We start from the raw sequence: 20,385 nt of genomic DNA, 5'->3' as shown, positions 1-20,385 counted from the left end.
GAAGGAAGGCCAGCAAGTTCCTTCTCCTGGGAGGCCACTGCTAGAGAATCCTAGTGGCTAGCGAGAGGGTAGGGGAGCAGGGAAGAGGGGCGGAGCTCCAGGACTCCCTAGGGCTGCTCATGGGAGGCTGTGCTTCCTGCTGCCTGGAGAATAACTGCCTTTCATCAGAACTAGAGTGAGCCCCAGACCCCTCTTCTGGGGGCCAATACACTGAGATCAGAACCCAGAAATGAGGGCCCTGAAGTTCGGTTATGGCTCTGCCACAGCCCACACCGTCTGTGCAGACAACTCCATCATCAAAAAAACTTTGCTGCTGCTGCTACTGCTAAGTCGCTTCAGTCGTGTCCGACTCTGTATGACCCCACAGACAGCAGCCCAACCAGGCTTCTCCGTCCCTGGGATTCTCCATGCAAGAACACTGGAGTGGGTTGCCATTTCCTTCTCCAAAGCATGAAAGTGAAGAGTGAAAATGAAGTCACTCAGTCGTGTCCGACTCTTAGCTACCCCATGGACTATAGCCTACCAGGCTCCTCCATCCATGGGATTGTACCTGTCTGCCCTTTAAGTTTGGAGCGCTGAGATGGACCAAAGCTTTTGACCTCTTTATCTTATTTCTCCATCCTGAAATTACTAGAGAGGTTTTACTAGATGAGTCCTCCTTCATCAGAATGTAAAACAGGGTTATTTGCATGTTTCATTTGTAAGAAAGTAATGCTTTTTTCCTTTTGAGAGAAAAGGGGTTTCTTTTAAAGTTAAAATTAGATGATTCGGCTGTATGATACTGAGAATAGAATTGATTCCATGTTCGTGTCCAACAGGCTGAAGACACCCTGAAGCGCAAGGCAAGAAGCAGGTCCGACCGTGCAGCCGTGGTGAAAATGCACATACTCCAAGGTAGGGCTGCTCGAGATCATTAAAGCAGTACCGTCAGTGAGAGGGAACACGGACCATTGCTCAAGGTTCTTTGTCTCTGCAAAGTGGCTGAGTCCGCTTAGAAAGGAGCCACTTCCATTCTGAAGTGGTTTTTGAGCTGTCACCTAGTCATTCGAGGCCATGTTGATGGTCAAATTGAGAAGCCATATGGTGGCCCCAGAAGGTACCACACTTGGGGTCCAATCTGAGCTGCACCACTGCTCAGCTTTCTCTGCGCACACAGGGCATGGCCAACATATATCAACTTCCTTTAAAATGTCCATCCTTCATACCAGTAATAAATGTTTAGTTTTGAAAGAGTTTCCCCGGGGCTCAGCAGTAAAGAATCTGCCTGCAAAGCAGGAGTCTCAGGTTCGATCCCTGGGTTGGGAAGATCCCCTGGAGGAGGGCATGGCAACCCACTCCAGTATTCGTGCCTGGAGAATCCCATGGACAGAGGAGCCTGGCGGGCTACAGTCCATGGGGTCACAAAAGAGTTGGACACGACTGAAGCAGCTGAGCATGCAAGGCTTACCAAATGATGTTTACTGAGGAGACCAGAAAACAAAACTATATTCACAGTCGAATTCAGGAAAGCAAAGTATATACATAAACTGTATTTATAGTCAGATTCTATGATGAAAAGACAAAGACCTAACAATAAATACTGTGTAAGTAATTAAGAAATACACCCAATTATTAAAAACAGTAGATTCTAAGTGGAGGAGGTTTCCCAATGCTTTCATTTCTTTTGCATAATTTTTTTAACATTTTCTACACTTCCAGCAATATATATGTATAAGAATACATAATCAAAAAAGGAATGTTATCTGTTGCATCATTACCATCTTGAATTAAAATATCAGGCTATGAGCCCCGAGAATCGGATGCAACTGAGCAACCGAGCACACACACACATGAATAGAACAGTGGTACTATGAGGTCTGGAAAGATCTCACCTTCTAAATTTTCAGAGTTGAGCAGAAAGCGGCAAACTCTCATGGAACCCTAACTTCCGGTTCTGCCTTATTGCAACAACTGGCTTTCAAGACTCTCTTCCATGTTCTTGCACAGAAATAAGTCAGGGCGCCGCCCAGAGAGGAATAAAGAGTGATTTAGAGCTTGTCAGTGATCGTTCTCACCCTCCCAGTGATGAGAAGCTGAGCTGCCTGTTGGGTATATTCTTTTTTTAAATCCCTGTTTAATTAAATAACCGTTTTGTTGGATATATTCAGTTTCTTAAATCCCTGTTTAATTAAATAACCATTTCCCTCCAAAATTGTTTCTCTTTTACAACCAGATCAGGACATTTGAATCAGTTAGTATCACAACCTCAACAGGTCTGAAACCCTTAAGAAGTCATGCTATCGCAATTATTACAATTGAATCGGATTGTTAGGTCCCTTCAGTTGTGTCTGACTCTTTTGCAACCCCAAGGACTGTAGCCCGCCAGGCTGTCTATCCACGGGATTTTCCAGGCAAGAATACTGGAATGGGTTGCCATTTCCTTCTCCAGGGGCTTCCCAACCCAGGGATCAAACCTGCATCTCCTGCATCTCCTTTATTGCAGGCAAATTTTTTTACCGCTGAGCCACTAGGGAAGCCCCAATTATAACAATAGATAATATTTACTGCCAGCTCACCATGGGCCAGGTAGTACCCAGGTCTCTGGCATTTCAGGCAGATTCTTTACCAGCTGAGCCACCAGGGAAGCGCATACAGACTGGATGGGCATGTGAATGCTGTCGTTTAAAGTCAGTAAACGAGGCAGGCCCTGTGGACTGTTTGCTTACAGAATCGACAAATCGCACATTTTTCTCCCGAAATCCTCACAAAGCCAGTTTGTCTAACACTTCTATGCTCTTCAATTTGCCTTTATTTGGAACTGTCTAGTCTTTGCTGCTAATCCATGTGAAAGGAGGATGATTGCATCAAAAAATTATTAGGATGGCTGCGTACAATGTGTCAGAGTGTTTGGGTTACAGAAGCAAGAAACAGAATAAAAATAAAACCACAAAAATGATATTAAATTCTAGAGCCAATCCTCTTGATTTTAACCCCTCAGCTTCCACTGCAGAGAGATCGGTTCCAACTGCCCAGATGAAGCTGAAAAGAGCCCGTCTCGCAGATGACCTCAACGAAAAGATTGCTCTCCGGCCGGGGCCGCTGGAGCTGGTGGAGAAGAACATACTCCCTGTGGACTCTGCTGTGAAAGAGGCCATTAAAGGTAATTAGCTCCAATGGCAGGCTTCCTCCATGCTGGGATCTGAGGGCAGCCGTGGCTCTGAAGTGCTGGGGTCCTGGGGGTGAAGGTGTGTCACTAAACAAGAGTCTATCCAGGGGTTACTGTCCCAAAATGTTCCCAGAAATCCCAAGAACAAGGAAGAAATTCCCAGCCACCTGCCTCCAGCGTCAGGTTGACATAGACCAGGGTGGTTCTGGTCAAGCATGTCAGAACATCTCCCCCATGGGGATCCATCACTCTGGAGTCATGGTGCTCCTTGGTTCCCTCTTTTAAAGGGGTGGAGACTGGCAGAACAGAAAGAGCACTGGACCTGAGTGGGAAGAACTGGGCGCTAAGCCCAGTTTGGGCTCTGTGGGTTGAAAAGTGTTAGTCACTCAGTTGTGTCTGACTCTTTGCCGCCCCATGGACTGTAGCCCGCCAGGCTCCTCTGTCTAGAGAACTGTCCAGACAAGAATACTGGAGTGGATAGCCATTTCCTTCTCCAGGGGAATCTTCCCAGCCCACAGATTGAACCCAGGTCTCCTACATTGCAAACAGATTCTTTACTGTCTGCGCTACCAGGGAAGCCCCCTCCACGCCCCCCCCAAAAAAAATATATATATACACAAAATATATCTTTAAAAAGCTGATCCTCTATCTGTTACAAATATTACACATCCTTTTGTCAACATGTCCTTTACCTTTTTGTTTGTTTTATTTCTGTCCTTTGTCTTTTGATTTTCTGTGTAGTGTATTTTACCTGTAGCAGTTTTTAATTTCTGTATAGTTCAATCTCTTAATCTTTTTCTTTGAGTTTTTGGATGTTACTGCTTACTGAAAACACTTCTTACCTCAAGAATGGAGTTTCACCTATTCTATTTTCTAACATGTTTATACTTCATTTTTATATTTCAGTCTTTATGCTGAAATATAAAAGTATTTACACTTTTATATATGAGAGTGCGTGGTTTAAGAGACAAGGTTTAGTTTTCTTTTTTCCACAGTTTTAGTGGTTTATGTTATAATGTGTCTTGATCTCTGTCTTCACAAGTTTTTTTTTACATTGGCCTGATTTTTCTCATGTTTCTTGGCTATTCTGTTAAGTTTCTGGTTGGTGAAATTTAGGATCAGTTTGTAACATGCCAACTTCGATCCTGTTAGAATGTTGTTCGGGATTGCAGTGAATTTATGGGTTAAGTCACGGTGAATTCATATGTTTAAATTATATGAATTCTTCTGTGGCAAAAAGATAGTATCTCTTTTCACCTACACAAGCCTTTTTTAAAAATTTCCCTTGGTAAGGTTTTCAAAAATAAATTCATCTCAGTTATTGCTTGCGTATGGGAAACCTATTAATTTTGCACGTTTATTCTGTAACTGGGGCACTTTGAAGATTTTCTTAATAGTTCCAGTGGTTTCTCATTTTTATCTTAAATTGTTTGGATATATAATCACATCATCTGCAAATAATGAAGATGTGCCTTCTGGTTTGTTCCTCCTTTCTGTCTGGAAACACTGGCTGGTTGTTGAAAAGAAACATCATGGAATTATTAGTAAATTGCAAAATATCATTTTAAGTTACATGCAGTATATTCATAGCACAAATTATATATAATTTTGTGTGTTTTATTTATAAGTTACCTGTTTGTATTTGTAAATGATAAATAAATGATAACAATAGACTATATTATACAAGTCTAATAATATATATATTTTATTATACATAAAATATACAGGTGTGTATCTAACCTATAAAATATGTATGAATTATATAAAGCACATATAATTTATATCTTTACATTATACAGCTTTATTGTATAATTTAATAATTATTGATATATTACATAGAAGAAAATTATTATTATTGCTATATTGCCAGTGGTTCAAAAACAGTATTATAATGTTATATATTGGATTGGCCAAAAAGTTAGTCCAGTTTTATTTGTGATGTTGGTGATAACACTTTTGTTTGATTCAGTCTTCCTTGGGAATTTCTCTAGTCATTCACCTCTAAATATGATACTGACTTTTGCTATAAACAGATATTCTAAGGAAGTGTTTGTTCTATTCCATTATTAAGAGTAGCTTGCAAGATGGATGTTTAGTTTTTAAAATGCTTTCCACGTTCATGAAAAGATGACCATTTGAGTTTCTTTCTCTCTTCTAGGAATGTGATACTACTGTCTTTCTTAATCATCCTTGTATTTCTGGAAATAAATCCTACATGGATATTTCCCCCCTAGAAATTGCTAATATTTTTTTTGCGAATTTTACATCTCTTTTGTTATTAGTTGGGATAACAGAAGCTGCTAACCAAACCACAAAATTTCAGCTGCTTGACAGACATTTATTTCTTATTTATAAATGGTCCAGAGAGGGTTTTCTTCTATGGCAAACGTTTCAGGCACACAGACTCCTTTGGTCTTGCTGCTCCATCATCCCCTAGCACAAAGGCGGCAAACTTAAAGAGCTAGAGAGTAAGCAAGCTCTCCGAGCTGTCACAACAACTCAGCTCAGCCATCGTAGTGGAAGAGGAACCACAGGCAATACATAAACAAATGGGCATGGCTGTGTTCCAATAAAACTTTATTTACAAAAACAGACAGCAGGCTCACCAGCCATAAATTTGCCAACCTGTGCCCTGCAGCCTTATCATCCTCCAAATCTAGCCAGAGAAGAGGAAAGGAAGGAACAGCAATTTCACAGGAATATCTCTGTACTGTGGAAGGGGGAGGGGGGTATAAATTTTAATGAGTAGCTTTTGGTCAAGAGCCTGAACAACAGCCATGCTGTGGGCACAGAAAAAAAAAAAAGAGCATCTGAGAAGTACTTGATATGCATTGTTAGATACTGGTAGAATGTGTCAGTGTGGATAAGTGGAAGAGTCACAGATGACCAACCTTGGTTCCCCTGCTGGTCAGCTAGTTAAATGGCAGCCATGTATCAAGATGGGGACTGTGAGCAGAGGGGCAGATCAGGGGAGAGATGATGAATTCCTGTTTCATGTTGGAGCTGAGGGGTCCACAGGAACTCCAGGGGCAGGGGTTCAGTAAGCAGGGCTTTCAACCAAACTAGACTGCAGAAGAAAATCTTGGTCTAGAGCTACAGACTTAGAAGACTAAGGAAACTTAAACTGATGGACTTGCTAAGAGATCCCTTTCACGTATTCATTTCTTCATTTAATGTTTATGGAGCATCTTCTGTGTGTCAGGCACTGTTCAAGCATTTGTGACATATTAATGAACAAAACCTACAAAAACGTCTGCTCTAGCAGAGCTTATATTCTAGCACAGGAGACACAGATGATCAGCAAAACCCGTGAATAATTATATATCCTAATAAAAAGTGATAAATGGTGTGAAAATAGAAGTTGTGCAGGGTACAGAGTGCCCAGTAGAGGGTGGTTGGGGGGAAGGAAGGAAGTATAAAGAACAAAGAGAATAATGTATAAACAGAGGTAGGGATCTGTGAAGAATAAAGAGAAGGAAAAGCTAGAGAAAAGGTCGGCAGAGGTTGACCTCATCCAGGGAACCCCCATGCGTCAGCCTGTTTAGCAGCAATCTTTCAACGTGCGTGAGTTTCTACCAGCAAGGCAGTGGCATCTTCAGTTCAGTCTCTCAGTCACGTCCAACTCTTTGCTACCCCATGGACTGCAGCACACCAGGCTTCCCTGTCCATCACCAACTCCTGGAGCTTGCTCAAACTCATGTCCATTGAGTTGGTGATGCCATCCAACCATCTCATCCTCTGTCATCCCCTTCTCCTCCCGCCTTCAATCTTTCCCAGCATCAGGGTCTTTTCAAATGAGTGGCATCTTATGACATGTCATCTATCTTATGACATGTCATAGGGACAGAGGAAGCTTCTCAGAGACCAGCTGTAGAAGTAGCCCTCTGAGTAACCCTTCCAATGGCACTGATGGTCCCCACCCCTCTCCTGGCTGTCACTTCTCTGGATCTCATCTTCCACCCTCAGCAAAGCAGCAACTCAGGGTGGTGGTTCTCTGTGTATTGTTCTCCTGGCCTCTGTGTATATTCCCTCCTTGGTCCACGCGCCTTTCCAGATGTGTTTGCATTTTCCAGCTCCCTCCGCAGCTGTGTGTCTGTGTTTCTGCCAATCCCAGAGCGAAACTCTCACTGTCTTCCTCCCCATCCCCCCGCCCAGGCTTTATTCAAGACCAGTTTTTCTTCAACACGAAGATGAAATAAACTAGAACATCTCGCAAGGAGGCTGTTGACAGAGAACCAGCCCCCACTGTGGGGTTTTTCTTCTCCTTGGCAGATGTCCCCACCCTTGCCCTCAGCTGAGTGACTGTAGCAAATCTTTCCCCCTGCACCTTCCTTTCCTTCAGGGTGCCAGCCAACCTTCACTCTTCCAGCCTGCAGGTTTATTTTCTGAGTCAGGTAGAAGTTTACAGATTCCAGCTGGAGGAAACTTAGGCTTGTGTGGGCTATAGTGACATGATGTGAAAGAAAAGGGGGCTTGTGTTTTAGGTTCTTTTTTGTTTTGGTTTTCATTTATTTTTAGTTGGAGGATAATTGCTTTACAATACTGTGTTGTTGTCTGCCATGCATCAACATGAATCAGCCCAAGGTATACCTATGTCCCCCGATCCTTGAACCCTCCTCCCACCTCCTTCCCTACCCCACCCCTCTAGGTTGTCACAGAGCACCAGCTCTGGGCTCCCTGGCTGTCTATTTTGCATATGGTAATGTGTATGTTTCCGTGCTGCTCTATCAATTCGTCCCTCCCTCTCCTTCCCCCACTGTGTCCACAAGTCTGTTTTCTATATCTATGTCTCCTTTGCTGCCCTGCAGATGAGTTCATCCGTACCATCCTTCTCGATCCACATATATGCATTAGTATACAATATTTGTTTTTCTCTTTCTGACTTGCTTCACTCTATGCAATTGGGTCTAGGTTCATCTACCTCATTAGAACTGACTCAAATGTGTTCCTTTTGTATGGCTGAGTAATATTCCATGTATATACGCACTACAGCTTCTTTATCCATTCATCTGTTGATGGACATCTAGGTAGCTTCCATGTCCTAGCTATGGTAAATAACAGGTTTTCTGATTTTACTGACTCGGGGTTTCCTCGTGGCTACATCTCACAGCCTACACCTGTTTTCCTGTTTCTCCTACTTAGAAAACCACCAACAGCCTCTCTCTCTCTCAGGCCAGAACACTGAATGTAACAAATGCCATAAGGGAGGGATACCGTGCGAGACCAGAAGATGTGCACTGGAGTTGAGCCTGGTTTTGTTCTGCTTGTGTGTGGTCATCGGCACTAAACACTCTCAGTTGGGAGAGCTCTCCTCCGAGCTGGTTAATCCTCTCTTTGGTCATCCGAGTATCTCCTTCACTGCCAGGAGCATCCCTTAGCTACCAAGGAAGCTGTTATTGTCCAGAGGCCTGGCTTCTGCTTGAGGAAAGGAGAACCCCGGCTGGCTTTCCCAGCTATTTAGACAATAAAAGGGTCCTGGTGTCCTGCTCCAGGGGGCAAGCTCCTCCACCCTAAAGTGTCCTCTTCTTTTCCTTGGATTGAGCCAGGCTTCCCACCTGAATGCCTGAATTTGTTTTTTCAGCTCCTTTTAAAAAAAGTGAACCCTCAATTCAGAATGAAAAGAAAGTGAAAGTCACTCTGTCAGTTGTGCCTGACTCTTTGCGACCCCATACATGAACTGTAGCCCACCAGGCTCCTCTGTCCATGGGATTCTCCAGGCATGAATACTGGAGTGGGTAGCCATTCTTTTCTCCAGGGGATCTTCCTGACCCAGGGATTGAACCTGGGTCTCCTGTATTGCAGGTGGATTCTTTCATGATTGGAGCCACCAATGAAGCCTGATTCAGAATATACAGCCCCATTTTCAAAGATAAAGTCATTCTTTCTATCACTGTAACCTTTCAACACAGGAAGCAACATTTCTGTCCCTGGGGGATGGCCCAGAAATCATCCATTTACAAGTGTCATGTACCTTTTTCTAAAAGACCCTACGATAGTCTCAGCTCACTTATAACCACAAGGCTAAGACTTTATAATAAAACAAAACAAAAATTCGTGTTTACTAGGAATCCAGCCATCCTTCAGACTCTCTAGAAGTCTCAACACTCTCTAATCATCCATTTTCAAGGCAAATAGACACCATCCATGGCCCCTAAACCAGATGGCTGGGTCATTTGCTTTGGCATAACTTTCTCATGACCAGAATCTATCATTCCATAATGAGAAAGGATTTCCAAAGTGCAAATGATCCTTGAGGGAAAGAAACATGTGATAAATACTTTTCTGAGGAAGATTCTAAAAAAGGTGGTGGGAAAAGAGAACCAGGAAGCCAGTAGCTTTGGGGGTCGGGGATGTCAAGGAGGAAAGTTCAGGTGCTCTAAGATGACGCTAATGTATCTTTACCCACCTAACAATCTTCTTTGTTCCTGGAGAATTGGTTTCAATGGTCAATACAGAACAAGTGCTGATGCAGTGTAACTGTTTTTCCCAACTCCTGTAGTCCTTAGCATCAGGGTCTGTCTAGAGACTTAAAGTCAGTTTCCTTTTTTTTTCTTTTTAAACTTTTTATTTTGTATTGGAATATAGCCAATTAACAATGTTATAATAGTTTCAGGTAGACAGCAAAGAGATTCAGCAATACATATACATAAATGAATATGTACACTGTAATATGTATGTATGTAAACAGTCAGACACAACTGAGTGACTAGGCACAGCACAGCACATAGAAAGGACCGTGTTAGTCGCTCAGCCACGTCCTACTCCTTGCAACCCCATGCACTGTCGGCTGCCAGGATCCTCTCTCCATGGGTTTTCCTAGGCAAGAATCTTCCTGATGTAGGGATGGAACCTGAGTCTCCCACATTGCAGGCAGATTCTTTACCATCTGGGTCACCAGAGAAGTCCCTGGGTCAAGAAGATTCCCTGGAGAAGGGCATGGCAACTAACTCCAGTATTCTTGCCTGAAGAATCCCATGGATAGAGGAGCCTGATGGACTACAGTCCATGGGGTCACAAAGAGTCAGACACAACTGAGCAACTAACACTTTTATTTTCACGTATATATATTCTCCCCTAATAAAGTCAATTTCTAAAGTGCCAGGAATTTGAGATAAAGGAATGCTTGTTTCTCCAAAGTCCCATGTCCACCTATTCTCTTCCTGAAGCCATCTGATCCCCTTCAAGAGCCATGGGCTCCATGGCCTTTGTTGGACAGTTCAATCAGTCTCCTCCAGACTGTAGTATCCTCAGTGTATAGGAACCTCTTTAGGCGGAAGCTGCATTTAAACTAGCTCCTGGCACCCGACCACCTCCTCCCTCAGGAAGTGGATTTGGCTTCCGCCTCTTCCAGGAGGATGTTAGGAGAAGGGCTGACCGAGAATTAAAATAGCCGTCATACATGCACCGCTCAGGCTTGCATACAGATAAGCGAGTGAAGTTCGTTCTCGTGTTCCACCCCCTGCATTCCAGTCCGTGGTGTGGATCCAGAGGCAAGGTAACCAGGACCCTTACTATCTTACTGTAATCTCGGAATTTTAAATGTTTATACAGAGGAAAGTCCAACTGACTCATTCATCTAATCACTTCCGAGAGAGAGAAAGAGGAGTGGGGGTGCGCCAAGGGGCCAGACTGAGATCCCCAAGAGGCCAGGCCCGGAGTCAGCCCTATGGGCATAGCTGCGGGGTGATGTCAGGACTTCCCGAAGCGGGTCCTTGTCATCACATGGCCCGACGTGTCTCCAGGGACAATAGCCAGCGCCCTACACTCCAGCAGCTCCCAGCAAGCCCCGGGAGATTGGAGCAGGGGCCCTGGGTCACAACACGGAGCTGATAGACTCTGCTTGTTCCTGCGGCAGCCAGATAAGGTGACCTCTGTCCCTCTTCACTGAGCCTGGCCTGAACCAGGCAAGAGAGAGGGGAGCGCACAGCCTTTCCTGCGATGTCCCTTGTGCTCTGGAGAAGGTCTGCTTCGCTTTCCCAGAATGAACCTCTTGATGTTTCTGGCTCCAGAGTTGTGCTGACTTTTGCACAGCTAACCACAGGATCAACTGCCTCTTGGGTGGTCTTTTTTAAAATTTTTGATCATGGTAAACTTGAGACAGGCAGACACTCCTACCAAAACCAATAATAATAACAACAGCTAGAAATGATTGGACACTTGTGTGTCAGGAACCTTGTGAATAACATATAACATATGTCAACCTCAATGCTTTTTTATTTTAAGAAAGCTATCTCATTGATTTTTGAAAAATACCTACTTATTAATTTGGCTGCCCTGCATATTAGTTGTTGCATGCTGAGCTTCCCAGGTGGCACTAGTGGTAAAGAATTTGCCTGCAACACAGGAGATGTAATAGACGTGTGTTCGATCCCTGGGTCCGGAAGGTCCCCTGGAGGAGGGCTTGGCAACCCGCTCCAGTATTCTTGCCTGGAGAATCCCATGGACAGAAGAGCCTGGCGAGCTACAGTCTATGGGGTCACAAAGAGTCAGACATGACTGAGTGACTGAGCATGCACTCACAGTGTCAGAGTGGAAAGGACATGCTGATTTATGACCACGACAGCAGGGCTCCACAGTCCTCCCACGCCTTCTCTGAGACAATGGCAACAAGACTGTCATGATCCCCTGCCTCCTTTACTCTCACGGTCAGGGTGTCACGTTCATTCCCTCAGATCTCAAAAACTCAAGTAAAAGATGTTGTGAAGGATGGAGCTGTCCTTAGCACACACGTGCAGAAAAAGGGACACGGCTCATTTCTACGTCTTCAGCCCCACCTCACCCACCAGCCCAGCAGGTCTTAACATGTTCCCGAAACAACACACATCTGACAACCTCCCTGGAGGAAAATCCATTTTGCCACCCCCTCTGCTGGGACTCTGAGCATCTGAAGGCTGGACCTTCAGTCTTAGCTCAATCTCTAGAGAACTGGGGCCAGCCTAGACCTTGTGATGACCTCCTCTACTAAACAGGGATGAGAGATTGCAGTCCTTACTCTGACTTCCTGGGCCATTCTGAAGCCAAACACAAGTTGACTGTTTCTGTTACTGCTGCCACTGCTAAATGGACTGCTGATTTGAACTACTATCTTTTGTGTGTGGGGGGGTGGGGGGAGTTGTTTGTTTTTTAGTGTTTGTTTATTTATTTGGCTCGCTGGGCCTTAGTTGCACACAGGATTTTTCATCTTCGTTGCGGCACAAGGGATCTTTTTTGTTGTGACATGTGAGATCTAGTTCCCTGACCGGGGATCAAGCCCAGGCCCCCCGCACTGGGAGCATGGAGTCTTAGCCACTGGCCCACCCAGGGAAGTGGCACAAACTACTATTTTCATCATGTGTTATCTTTCCACTTAAAGTCATTGAAGGGGAGTAGTCAGGGAGTAAGAGAAATTTTCTCTCTTTTTCCATCCCCACCCTTCTTATGATATTTCTACATGAGTTAGAACCCTTGGACAACTTTGTGGTTTAATTAATTCACTCTCATTTGTATGAGTTTCAGATGTAATACTCTTGTATGGAGTGGGGAGTGGGGGTTGGGGGGCAGGGAGGCAGGGGGTGAATTCTTTGTCACATGAAGGGTCAGATCACACAGAGAAGATCCATACCTGTTCAGACTGAAGGAAGTGGGGAGGGAATATAAGATGCTAATGCTCGGCCATCAAGAGTTCTATTGGGCAGAGGAGGCTGACAGCCCCTGGGGGCTAGCACAGTCAGTTCTGGGCTCTCTGAGTCGCTGTGCACTCAGGCCCTGTACCAAGTAAACCCCAACAAAATGCTGCAATTTCTGTGGATCAGTTCAGTTCAGTCGCTCAGTCATGTCTGACTCTTTGTGACCCCATGGACCGCAGCACACCAGGCTCCCCGGTCTATCACCAACTCCCAGAGCTTGCTCAAACTCATGTCCATCAAGTTGGTGATGCCATCCAACCATCTCTTCCTCTGTTGTCCCCTTCTCCTCCTGCCTTCAATCTTTCCCAGCATCAGGGTCTTTTCTAATGAGTCAGTTCTTCACATCAGGTGGCCAAAGTATTGGAGCTTCAACTTCAGCATCAGCTCTTCCAATGAATATTCAGGACTTATTTCCTTTAGGATTGACTGGTTTGATTTCCTTGCTGTCCAAGGGACTCTTGAGAGTCTTCTCCAACTGTTCAAAGTATCAATTTTTCAGCACTCAGCCTTCTTTATGGTCCAACTCACATCTGTACATGACTACTGAAAAGACCATAGTTTTGAATAGATGGACCTTTGTTGCAAAGTAACATCTCTGCTTTTTAATTCACTATCTAGGTTGGTCACAGCTTTTCTTCCAAGGAGCAAGCGTCTTTTAATTTTATGGCTGCAGTCACCATCTGCAGTTATTTTGGAGCCCAAAAAAATAAAGTCTGTCCCTGTTTCCTTTGTTTCTTCATCTATTTGCCATGAAGTGATGGGACCAGATGCCATGATCTTTGTTTTTTGAATGTTGAGTTTTAAGCCAGTGAGGAAGACTTAATACCCACTCAACCCCAACTCCTATGCCCAGCTGGCCCTGAATAACACATGTCATCTTTTAAACAGGGACAAAGCCTTCTTTAACAATGATATATGTATCTATTTACTTCCTTGGCTGTGTCAGGTCTTGGTTGTGGGACATGAGATCTTCCATCCTTGTTGCAGGTTTTTTAGCTGTGGCACGTGGGATCTAGTTCCTAAACCAGGGATCGAACCCAGTGCCCCTGCATCAGGAGTGCAAAGTCTTAGCCATTGGACCACAAGGGAAGTCCCGGGACAAAGCCTTTATTTAATTCCACAAACAGAAGTAGGAGTTGAAATGCCAGTGAAAATGTGTTTTCTAAAGTAAAGAAATTAACAGGTTGAGTTACAATGGAAGCATATTCATAGAGGCTTCCAGAAGGACCTGCCGGGGAAGATCACACAATCTCCTGGAGAAAGGGAAAACAGTATAAAAATTCCTTCACGTTGTGTGAAAAAAACAAATTGAGCTTCTTTGCAGAGTCCAGGGTTTGCCATGAGAAAAGAAGGGAGGGAGTGATCTAACTCTGGACCCTTAAAATAGAGGATGGGGGCAGGGGTGCAGTGGTCTGAGACCAGATGGGAGAGAAAAGTGACCCATGATTGCAAAGAAAAAGCAGACATTTGTCAAATAACCCTCTGTTAGAAAATGAATCGGTTTCTGACACACACATAAAAAATACTGGCATGTATTTATTTCAGATGATACATGAACAGATGTTTTATATTCTTCTCTGCACTTTTCTATTATTTCAAATTTTTATAGATACAAATAAGGGCCCTTTGGGGAATAAAAGTTGAAAACTAAAAGTTCCTATTAAGACAGTCGAATACTGTGTAGCTGTTACCAAAAAATTGAGGCCCATCTCTATGTGTTCACATGCAAAGATCTCCAAGAAGCACTGTGGAGTTAAAAAATATATATATTTTTTTAAAGCAAGTTTCAGCATGGTCTATTTCACCCAGTCCTAACTGAATGAAATGCTTTTTAAATCCATGTGTGTCTTGCTATATGGATAGAATTAAATCCGGAAGAAGAAATAAATCATTAATGCAAGTGGGATTATTATATACCTTGTTATGTTCATTTCATATGGTGCGAATGAATTTTTATAAGTAAAAATTACTTTTATAATCATAGAAAAGTGACATTGAGTTTTATAAGGAATCCTGGAAGCCGAGAAGCAGCAGGGCTGGTCCCCTAGCCTTTCCAGATTAGCAGTCTGCCCAGCGACTGGAGTTCTCAGCGGCTCTGTGCTTGCCCGGCCTCCCTTCTGACTTGACGCTTGCGTGTCTGAGTGGGGGTCCGGGACGCATGCCAGCAGCGGTGGCGGTGACAAGCCCCAAACCACGTTTGTTCCATTACTTCCAGCTCCTTTCCAATCTCCCCAGTGAGAGCTCCTCTCTCTTATCTGCCCAGAGCTTGAGTCAAAAGTTCTTGTCAGCATGATTGCGGAACACCGGGCTGGAAAACTTGCTGATAATACATAAATTCCTTTCCAAGAGCTGTGCCTGCAAGCGGGTCAGGAGGGCTCTGTGGCCTCGGCACATTTTGTACTCTGCATTTGGATAATAAGAGGAGATCTGGTAACTAAGAAATGGGAGGGACATTCAAGGATGTCACCACAGTCCCACCTGGTCTGGTAACCCCACTTTCCAAGCCCAGGCCTGGGTTCCCCTCCCAAAACCATGAAGGCTGCTGGGGAAGAATCTGAACATGTACGAGTCGCTGGGGATTTCCAAAATAGACACAAAGATAAGAGGAATAACAACAAAATCCAAAGAATTAAAAAAAAATAATAAAGATCACGCTCCAGTTTCTGAGACACATTTATGGCTTTTTATAAACAGATATGCGTTTGTTGAATGGAGCTTCAGTACACCCTGGTGACATTAGGCCTCTTCTGACATTTAGAAATTTAAATTTAGGCGCTCCCCTGGCTTATCCTTAATAGCAAAGTTTGCAAAACATTTCGTGCCGGGTGCCTGCTTTGTATGTGAACACGATGCAAATGGCACGCCGTCACATCAACTTCACCTCTCCTCGTAAAGCCCGAGGGAGACAGGGGGCCTTCTCCCCCAGTGGCCCACATTCTTTCCTTCATCTTCCCTGATTTAGCTCCAGAAAGATAGGGGTTCACATAACAAAATGTGCAGGAATGGATCAACACTAAGTAAAGGTTGACAGGTGATGATAGACCTCTAGTATGTCACTCATTCCTCCCCGCCAAACATGCCACTTTTATAAATGCACATCCCCCTCTACGGAGTAAATAGAGGAGAGACCAAATCATTTTAAATCTACCTTCACTCTTACCTTGGGCTTCCCTGGTGGCTCGGACAGTAAAGAATCTACCTGTAGTGCAGGGGACCGGGGTTCCTTGAACTGGGAACTCTGAAGGCAGCTGGTAGTGCTCCGAATGGGGGCGACATCTGGAAGCTTGTCTGCTGACCCAGTTCTTGGCTTCCCCTCCCTCAGGGAACCAGGTGACTTTCTCCAAGTCGGCGGATGCATTTGCCTTTGAGGAGGACAGCAGCAGTGATGGGCTTTCTCCAGATCAGACTCGAGGGGAAGACCTCCAGGGCTCAGCGGGATCCCCCCCGGACACGAAAGCTATGGAGACCCCTTTGGCGGGTCCTCGCGGGACAGTCCAGGTAAACAAACCCCCTTCCAGCCTGCTCATCTCTTCAGTCCTGAAATCACAGCTGCCACGGCGGGTTTAGCATAGAGACCTGAGAGATGTCTCTTCACAACACATCGTCCTGTTGCTAACTCTCACCGTGTTCAGTTCAGGGTTCTGTGTGTGAGGGCAGGAGCTTCCAGAAAACACCAAGAGAGAGAGTCCCCAGAAATATGTCCTTTGACTTAAATTTTCAGTATCTACTCGGCCAAGTAGATCTCTTTTATCTCCATTTTTGCAGACAAGGTAGAAATGAGGCTCCCAAAGATTTGACAGTCAGTCGACAGTCTCCTGGAAAGAAAGGGCCACTGCAGGACTGGTTTCAAAGCTCACGGTCCTTCCTGTGATTGAGTTGCCACTGTAGGATCTGGGGAGCAGGAGCTGGAGGTGCTGGTGGTTGCTGTTCAGTCGCTAAGTCATGTCCAACTCTTTGTGACCCCAAGGACTGCAGCACGCCAGACTCCTCTGTCTTTCACTGTCTCCAGGAGTTTGCTCAAATTCATGTCCATTGAGCCAGTGACACTATTTAATTCATCTCATACTCTGCTGCCCACTTGTCCTCCTGCCCTCAATCTTTCCCAGCAGCAGAATCTTTTCCAATGAGTTGGCTCTTCATGTCAGGTGACCAAGTATTAGAGCTTCATCTTTAGCATCAGTCCTTCCAGTAATATTCAGGGTTGATTTCCTTTAGGATTGACTGGTTTGACCTCCTTGCTGTCCAAGGGACTCTTAAGAGTCTTCTCTAGCACCACAATGGGAAAGCATTGATTCTTTGGTACTCAGTCTTCTTTATGGTCCAAGTCTCACATCCGTACTTCACTACTGGAAAAACTGATTGGCTAAAAAGCAGGAGACCCAAGCTGCTCCTGCCTTTAGCAGGTGTCCACACGCCAAATCCTGCAAAGGCTGCCTCCAGCCCTAGCCCAAACGTAGCACTCCCCTCTTTCTGGACAAATCTACAGACTGTCCAGACATGATAAATATATGTTGCAAATACTATTAAAAGCACATTTATAAAGAGCAGGATGATAGCTGTCAACAGCTACTGCCATGATTAAGCACCAGCTGTGTACCAGGACCAGTGCTAGGCACCTTGCGGGTGTTTTCTATCAGATGTTACAGAGAAGGAAATGAGTTGGTGAGGCTGAGTGTGGCCCTGGGAGCACCACAGACCACCCACCCTCCAACTCTGGAGCATCCCCTCTAGAAGCCACATCCAGCCTTGATGACACTCCCCTCTGCCTGGCAGGATGGTATTCCTGGAGCCCCCAGAGAAGATGAGTGTGAGCGTCCGCATAGGAGGAGGAGAGGAGGGGTCACATTCATGTGACAGCAAGATATGAATCTTCCACCACATTCCGACTCTGGAGAGAACCCTCCACCCTCAGCCCCCTCCTTTCAGGAAGACCTCACTCCTCTTGGCCTCACAGGAATTGTTCAATGACTTGAAATCAGATACTATATATATATACACACACACACACACACACACATATTGCCTATTTTTATTATTTTTTTTATATTATTTTATATGGGGCTTCCCTGGTAGCTCAGTGGTAAAGAACCTGCCTGCCAATGTAGAAGACATAAGTGATGCAGGTTTAATCCCTGGGTCGGGAAGATCCCCTGGAGAAGGAAATGGTAACTCATTCCAGTATTCTTGCCTGGGAAATATCATGGACAGAGTCCCGGGCACTCGGAGAATCCGGGTAGCCCCGGCTAGAGCCATGTCCCGGAGCCTGCGCACTGCTCTCATTTTCGGCGGCTTCATCTCCCTGATCGGCGCCGCCTTCTACCCCATCTACTTCTGGCCCTTAATGCGGCTGGAGAAGTGCAAGAAGGAACAAGCCATAAATCGAGCTGGTATTGTTCAAGAAGACGTGCAGCCACCAAGGTTGAAAGTGTGGTCGGATCCATTTGGCCGGAAATGAGAAGACTAACACCACCTCTAACTATGAAAGTAGACAAGAGACTTCATGCTTTCAGTTCTGCAGCAAGTTCAATAAGTCACCTGGCTAGAGAACGCTGGCTGGAGCAGAAAACTCTAGAAGACCATAAAAAGTCCTATGCATGAGGAGTAGGTCCCTTCTTAAAAAGACCCTGGAACAAATCATACTATTAGGAGGGTTTTCATGATTTGGTATCCTTTCTAAAAATGAAGCTGTCTCACTCAGCTGGACTTGAAGGCTATCTACATATTATTCACTCTCTACCTCTTAGCCAGCCAAGCTGTGATATGAATACAAGCAATTAGTAGACTGGGGAAGATTCTAGACTGTTTTGCTATCCTCCAAATAGGAAATTTCAGGGGGAAACTACCATATTGAGCAGGCTCATAGGGCTCTTTGAAAATGTTAAAGTTGATAAAACTCTTTGAGGACAAGGTACATTGTACTCTTTAAGAATAAATAGTTCAACTCAACTGTCTCATTAGGAAGGTTGCTGCATGTTGAGAAATAAACAAATTTGAAGCAAACTAAATGGGTCTGCATGCCTATTAGAAATCATTGTTGAATTGACTGAAATGAAAATATATATATTAAAATGATTTCTCTTACTTAAAAACAAACAAACAAAAAAAAAGAAATATCATGGACAGAGGAGCCTGGTGGGCTACAGTCCATGAGGTCGAAAAAGAGTCGGACACAGCTTAACAACTGAGCATGCATTATTTTATATATTTTAATTATATATAGATATCTTATATCTTATTTTTATTATATATAGATATTTTATATCTGTGTGCACTTTTAATTTTTCAATTGAGGTATATAATTGACATATAACACTATACTAATTTCAGGTGTTCACCACAACTGTTTGATACCATATATGTCATGAAATACACAATATATCAGATCAGATCAGTCACTCAGTCATGACTAACTCTTTGCGACCCCATGAATCACAGCATGCCAAGCCTCCCTGTCCAACACCAACTTCCGGAGTTCACTGAGATATCCATCGAGTCAGTGATGCCATCCAGCCATCTCATCCTCTGTAGTCCCCTTCTCCTCTTGCCCCCAATCCCTCCCAGCATCAGAATCTTTTCCAATGAGTCAACTCTTTGCATGAGGTGGCCAAAGTACTGGAGTTTCAGCTTTAGCATCATTCCTTCCAAAGAAATCCCAGGGCTGATCTCCTTCAGAATGGACTGGTTGGATCTCCTTGCAGTCCAAGGGACTCTCAAGAGTCTTCTCCAACACCACAGTTCAAAAGCATCAATTCTTCAGCGCTCAGCCTTCTTCACAGTCCAACTCTCACATCCGTACATGACCACAGGAAAAACCATAGCCTTGACTAGATGGACCTTTGTTGGGAAAGTAATGTCTCTGCTTTTGAATATGCTATCTAGGTTGGTCATAACTTTCCTTCCAAGGAGTAAGCGTCTTTTAATTTCATGGTTGCAGTCACCATCTGTAGTGATTTTGGAGCCCAGAAAAATAAAGTCTGACACTGTTTCCACTGTTTCCCCATCTATTTCCCATGAAGTGGTGGGACCAGATGCCATGATCTTCGTTTTCTGAATGTTGAACTTTAAGCCAACTTTTTCACTCTCCACTTTCACTTTCATCAAGAGGCTTTTGAGTTCCTCTTTACTTTCTGCCATAAGGGTGGTGTCATCTGCATATCTGAGGTTATTGATATTTCTCCTGGCAATCTTGATTCCAGCTTGTGTTTCTTCCAGTCCAGCATTTCTCATGATGTACTCTGCATAGTAGTGAAATAAACAGGGTGACAATATACAGCCTTGACGTACTCCTTTTCCTATTTGGAACCAGTCTGTTGTTCCATGTCCAGTTCTAACTGTTGCTTCCTGACCTGCATACAAATTTCTCAAGAGGCAGATCAGGTGGTCTGGTATTCCCATCTCTTGCAGAATTTCTCACAGTTTATTGTAATCCACACAGTCAAAGGCTTTGGCATAGTCAATAAAGCAGAAATAGATGTTTTTCTGGAACTCTCTTGCTTTTTCCATGATCCAGCGGATGTTGGCAATTTGATCTCTGGTTCCTCTGCCTTTTCTAAAACCAGCTTGAACATCAGGAAG

General features: G+C 44.3%; 1 protein-coding gene and 1 pseudogene across 3 annotated transcripts in view; both read left to right on the top strand.

The window, feature by feature from the left end:
- Positions 1 to 20,385, top strand: part of MYOCD (myocardin) — a 93,148-nt gene that overhangs the window by 41,283 nt on the left and 31,480 nt on the right. For all 3 annotated transcript variants that reach the window (XM_010842994.1, XM_010842992.1, XM_010842993.1), the window contains exons 4-6: positions 819 to 894; positions 2,978 to 3,139; positions 16,133 to 16,308. In XM_010842994.1, coding sequence (XP_010841296.1) covers positions 819 to 894; positions 2,978 to 3,139; positions 16,133 to 16,308 — 414 coding nt within the window. The remainder of the gene's footprint in view (positions 1 to 818; positions 895 to 2,977; positions 3,140 to 16,132; positions 16,309 to 20,385) is intronic.
- Positions 18,062 to 18,265, top strand: LOC104990708 (annotated as a pseudogene).

This window comes from Bison bison, unplaced genomic scaffold (genome assembly GCF_000754665.1).
Source record: "Bison bison bison isolate TAMUID 2011002044 unplaced genomic scaffold, Bison_UMD1.0 scf7180017864180, whole genome shotgun sequence".
Taxonomy (NCBI): Eukaryota; Metazoa; Chordata; class Mammalia; order Artiodactyla; family Bovidae; genus Bison; species Bison bison.
This window is presented reverse-complemented; position numbering and strand designations above follow the sequence as displayed.